The sequence below is a fragment of the Echinops telfairi genome, unplaced genomic scaffold (assembly GCF_000313985.2).
Source record: "Echinops telfairi isolate 266 unplaced genomic scaffold, ASM31398v2 ScPeMD7_7420;HRSCAF=8458, whole genome shotgun sequence".
In the NCBI taxonomy this organism is placed as follows: domain Eukaryota; kingdom Metazoa; phylum Chordata; class Mammalia; order Afrosoricida; family Tenrecidae; genus Echinops; species Echinops telfairi.
In genome coordinates, this window is record NW_022111320.1 from 44,936,819 (window position 1) to 44,942,818 (window position 6,000).

A 6,000-nucleotide genomic window follows, 5' to 3' on the forward strand; every position below is an offset into this window, starting at 1 on the left:
TTCAGTTGATATTCTTTTAATTCTGGGAGCCTTGTTTCTGGCTAATGCATTCAGTGCAGTTTGAACTTCTTCCTTCAGCACTGTTGGTTCTTGCTCATATGCCACCTCCTTAAATGGTAAAATGTTGACTAGTTCTTTTTGGTATAAAGACGCTATATTCTTTCCATCTTCTTTTGATACTTTGTGCATCATTCAATATTTTCCTCATAACATCTTGCAATATTGCCACTTGAGGCTTGAATTTTTTCTTCAATTCTTTCTGTTTAAGATATGCTGAGAGTGTCCTTCCTTTTGGGTTTTCTAACTGTAGGTCTTCACACTTTTCTTTATAGTATTTTACTTTGTCTTCTCGAGTTGCCCTTTGAAATGGTCTATTCAACCCTTTGACTTGATCATTTCTTCCATTTGCTTTAGCTACTGTATGATTAAGAGCACAGTTCAGATTCTCTCCCAACATCCACTTTGAGCTTTTCTTTCTTTCTTTCTTGTCTTTGTTATGGCCTTTTGCTTCCTTGGTGAATGCTCTTGATGTCCTCCCTCAGCTCACAGCAGGGAGAAGAGCCACATTCAATAATTCACTGCCTCTGCTCTTGGTTTGGTGATATGTGGTCAGACTCTCTACATGAAGTCAGCCTGCGTCACTTCAGACAATATGAGTTGGGCTTTCTTCTTGGAAATTTTAAATTTATAATTTTAAAATTAGAATGATTTTAAAAATCACTGAGTTCTACTATATCTTTTTACACATAAGAAATGGAAGGTACAGATACTTAAAGTATCTTATCTAAGAATATCTGTAACACTGAGGCCAATAGTGTTTCATCCCAGTAATGCTTGTTCATAGTTATGTTTATTAGAACCCAAGTTAGGCCACGGAAAGAGATAATAAAATCTATCTCTGAGTTGTTGATGGTTGCAACGGACAAATATAAGCTTAAAGTACACACTGTAACTGGCCCATAATCAACTAGAATTTTCTGAATAGTAATCCTCACAGCCTGGTCATTTAGCAATTAAAAATAAAAATCTATTTGGGTAGCCTATTAAGCCTTCTAATGCTTTGTTCACCTTTTGCTTTCCCCAAATAATGAGTTTTCTTCTTTATCTGATATTTTCACTGTTTTCATTGACTTCATTTATAGACTTTTTGTTTACATTTTCAAATTTTTTATATATTTAATTTTGTAGTTGAAAATGCACACAAGAGAGCATAAACCAGTTCACTAATGTCTACATGTACAATTAAGTGGCATGGACTACATTCTACAAACTCAGTCTTCTTTCATGAGAGCTCTCCCACTGGTTGTTAATGGGTATTTCAGAAAGTGGTGAGGTTTTCACTAAGTCTTTAGTTTTTTTCATGGAGAACAGTTGGCAAGCATATTTAATGCCTTTAATTGTGATTCAGAGTGAACTGAGCTACAGTGAAGCTTTGTATCACATAGAGTCTTGTATCTTAGAGGATCTTTTTTTTTTAATCATTTTATTAGGGGCTCATACAACTCTTATCACAATCCATACACACATCAATTGTGTAAAGCGCATTTGTACATTCATTGCCCTCATCATTCTCAAAACATTTTCTCTCCACTTAAACCCCCAGCTTTAGGTCCTCATTTTTCCCCTCCCTCCCTGCTCCCCCCTCCCTCATGAGCCCTTGATAGTTTATAAATTGTTATTTTGTCATATCTTACCCTGTCCGACGTCTCCCTTCACTCATTTTTCTGTTGTCCATCCCCCAGGGAGGAGGTCACATATAGTTCCTTGTAATCGGTTCTCTCTTTCCTACCCACTCTCCCTCTACCCTCCCTGTTTCGCCACTCACACCACTGGTCCTGTAGGGCTCATCTGCCCTGGATTCCCTGGATTTTCAGTTCCTATCTGTACCAGTGTACCTCCTCTGGTCTAGCCAGACTTGCAAGGTCAAATTCGAGTCATGGTAGTGGGAGCAGGGAGGAAACATTTAGGAACTAGAGGAAAGTTGTATTTTTCATCATTGTTACATCGCACCCTGACTGGCTCATCTCCTCCCCGAGACCCCTCTGCAAGGGGATCTCCAGTGGCCTACTGATGGGCTTTGGGTCTCCACTCCGCACTCCCCCCATCATTCACTATGGTAAGATTTTTTGTTCTGATGATGCCTTATACCTGATCCCTTCGACACCTCGTGGTTGCATAGGCTGGTGTGCTTCTTCCATGTGGGCTTTGTTGCTTCTGAGCTAGATGGCCGCTTGTTTACCTTCAAGCTTTTAAGACCCCAGACACTATATCTTTTGATAGCTGTGCACCATCAGCTTTCTTCACCACATTTGTTTATTCACCCGCTTTGTCTTCAGCGGTTGTGTCAGGATGGTGAGTATCATAGAATGCCAATTTAATAGAAGAAAGTCTTCTTGCATTGAGGGAGTACTTAGAGGATCTTATAGGCCTTGTGTTTTATGGAGAGCACTACTAAAGAATCCTGGAGTCAGACCTGGATTTGAGTCTTATTTCTGCAACAACTGGCCACTTGATCTTGGGTCCATCACTTTGCCTTGCTGAGCCATAGTTTCCTCACCTTGCGATAAGATCATTTGGAAGGTGCCATCACAGAGATTTCCCAGGAGCATACTTATTTCACTTGAAAAGTGAAGTTCTCCTCTGAGCCTGTTCCCTCATATGTAAAGTGGGGGCCATAATAGAGACCATGACATAGGCTAATGTGAGCAATAACGGAATGCGAAGTGCTTCAAACAGCACTTGGCATCAAGTAACATCATGATAAATGTTAGCTATTATTTACAATGACGCAATAGGGAGGTGTGAGATGACATTTTGAGGTAGGTTTATATTTGGTTCTTGTATTAGGCAACTGAAATAAGGAAGAAAAATAAATGCTGCAATTGCAGAATCAGCTACCAATAGATCAGGCCTCACAATCATGCAGGCTGGCAGGAGACCAGCATGCTCTTTGCCTAAACTTTTGATGACCAAAGGCAGAAGCTGCACCTACATTAACACCCCACAAGTGGGCAACCCATTATCTTTCCCAATGGGGGATGCGCAAGGGACTAGTGCTGATGATCGGTCATGGACACCCATCATGCTAAGTATTGCCCTAGAAAACGCTGATAAAAGTCCCCGGCTCCAGGCCTGGGAAAGCCACTCTGGCAACAGTGCTCTGGTGTGCTCCTTTCTTCACCAATCAAATAAAGGCTGCGGCATTTACCTTCAACCATTTTGCCTTTCTATCGCTGAGACTTGGGAGACTGCCTAACAATGATGATGATAGGGATGGCGACATATGATATTAGAGCTGATGATTTCAGTGGAAAGAATGCCATCCTGGGAATGAGGGAACCTGGGACAGTTGGTGGTAGGCTAGGGTAAAAGGGGATGGAAGGTGACGGCATATTTGACCCCTGCTTCGTGGCAATGAGTCTTAGAGCTGGGGGAAGTCAGATGTGGTCCCTCTGGCCATCTCCTCATCTTTCTACACTAAGCTGTGAGAGGAACAACCTGGAAACACAGCAACAACAAACTAAGAAGCCTTCAGAATTATGCGAGGTACCACCAAGAGGAGGAACTTACATGTGGGGGATGTGTTGGAAATAACCTAGATCAGTGGTTCCCACCTTCTGGGGGGCATTGGATTGATCTAGGACCTGGGTGGGGCAGGGAGGGGGCTGGGATGTGGCACTGCAAAAGTAGACATATACAGTTTATTCTAGATTATGGGCTATAATACAAAAGTCTTCTAATTGCTATGAGGGGCACAGAGTAAAACTTTTTTTTCTGAAAAAGGGGCGGTAGGCCAAATAAGTTTGGGAAACCATAAGTGATATCTATTTTACGAATTGTAGCCCTAGTGGCCCTGCGGGTGAGGCATTGAACTGCTAACACAAGTTCAGTGGCTTAAACCCACCAGTAGCTTCACAGGACGAAGAAGAGACTACCCGCTGCTCCTGTAAAGATGGACAGTCTCAGAAGCCCTCGAGAGGGCTGCTATATGTCAGAATTGACTTGGTGAAAGTGAGCTGAGCATTGGGGGTTATCACACTATCCCAAATTAGGCTTCTATGATGACTACTGAAAGTGCAGAAAACTTCCAGGGGAAATGGGAATGCAGACTCTGATTTGTTTAGCGTGTGGTGTCAAAGGGGTAAGCTCAAATGAGACTTAAAAAAATTCCATGCTATTAAGGATGGGGCTTTTTCTCATTTATTTTTATTTTTCAGCTATTGAAGACACAAGATGATCTGAGCAGAAAGGAAAACGGTGCCACCAGCATTTTTAATCCCATGTGATTCTAGCCAGAAAGGGTACCTACTAGAGATGGCGTGCTAAGTGGCACAAATTATGAGGCAAAGACATCCAGGAAACCAACTCAGAAACCAGGAAAAGATGTCATTTCTTCTGGGACAGCTGGCCCCGATGACTAACCAGGCCTTTTATTTGACCACTCTGTACAGCTCAGCCATCCATCTTGATAATGTGCCAATGATTTTATTTTTGTCATAATTATCATCACATCTAGATCTAAAATTGAAGTCTTGAGTAAAAGTAATTCGAATTGAATTTTCCTATGAAAGTCTTCTGTCTGTTCATAGACATGAAATTCAGGCCTCTGTGGTCAGTGCCAACACCACCCTGTCTCCTCTGGCACCTGGGGCTCTGTCGAGCCCACGCCTGGGCGACTGCCTCCTTGCCAGAACACTGACCAAGGAATGGGACGAGCTCAGAGAAAATCATGAGACGATGTTATTTCATAAACTGCTATTTTGTGCTGTGATAAGTTTCAGTATGCTTTGCTTTGTGTGTATTTGCTGTGAAGGAAAAAAAAGAAAGAAAAATCAGATACAAATGTTATAGGTTCAGAGCTGTTCTTGGGAATCACCATATAATGGATGACAATTCCTAAATTAAAAGTCCGTCCTGGAAGCTTGTTCTGGTCTTTATACTTGGCTGTCTTCAAACTCAGATCCTTTCGTTCTGGCTACACGTATTTGGGAAACATGCATAAGATATAAAAATAAGCCAACGGTGAATTGTTTTTAAAAAATCGTTCAGTTTGTGTAAGATGATAAGTATTTACCAAGTCAATGAGTATGTATTGTGTGTATATGTGTGTGTGTATATATATGGATGAGTAAGCATAATTGCATGCCTTCGAAAAGAAACTAGCGTGCCTGCATTAAGTATCCAGTTTCCAAAGTTTCTGTGCAGAAAATTACCCCTACCTGGGTCGCAGACACACTCTGTGACATGGTTCACTGTAGACTGACAGATCTGAATTACAAATGAGTAAAATTCCCGTAATATTTCTGGAAAACTTTTTTCCAACATCTTAAATACTCATATGATTTCTATGTCTTTTATCTGAGGCAGTGTTGTAGGGATGCAAAACTGAAAAGTTATAGTTGGAAGTTATGAAGTATCTAGCGCCTGTTACCGTTGAGCTGATTCTTTTTTTCTTTTTTCAAACAGAAGTTAAAGGAATTGGTAAAAAATATATAGGCCAACCTTACAACAGATACTAAAGTACGTTATTTTAAAAGAGATTAAAAATTGGCAGACCACAGCCTGAGATTAACATAGATGACAAGAGCACCTAGAAGTCAATCCAGATGTGGAAGTATTCCAACTACAGCAAACCTATAAGGCTGAAAATAGGGAGCCAGAGATATCAGTGTGTAAATTAGGTAACTACAGAATAAACAGAGTAAATGGTGTAGTTACAGAGCCTTCAAGTGGAGAAGAAGTAAGTAGATTTCAAGATAGAATAGACAGCCAAAGCCCATCTGTAGACAATTGGACATCCCCTTATAGAAGGGTCACAAGGAAGAGACGAGCCAGTCAGGGTGCATATAGCACCAATGAAACATACAACTTTCCTCTACTTCTTTAATGCTTCCTACCCTTTCCCCCACCCCACCCCCCACCATCATGACTTCAATCCTACCTTACAAATCCAGCTAGACCAGAACATGTACGCTGCTACAGATAAAGAGCCCACAACAT

The 6,000-nt window shown here is 41.1% G+C and overlaps 1 protein-coding gene across 1 annotated transcript in view; it reads left to right on the top strand.

The window, feature by feature from the left end:
* Positions 1–4,920, top strand: part of COL6A5 (collagen type VI alpha 5 chain) — a 149,102-nt gene extending 144,182 nt beyond the window's left edge. Inside the window, exon 37 of the mRNA XM_045297696.1 lies at positions 4,218–4,920. Within this exon, the coding sequence (XP_045153631.1) occupies positions 4,218–4,237 (20 nt within the window). The 3' untranslated portion in view covers positions 4,238–4,920. The remainder of the gene's footprint in view (positions 1–4,217) is intronic.
* Positions 4,921–6,000: the final 1,080 nt, after the last annotated feature.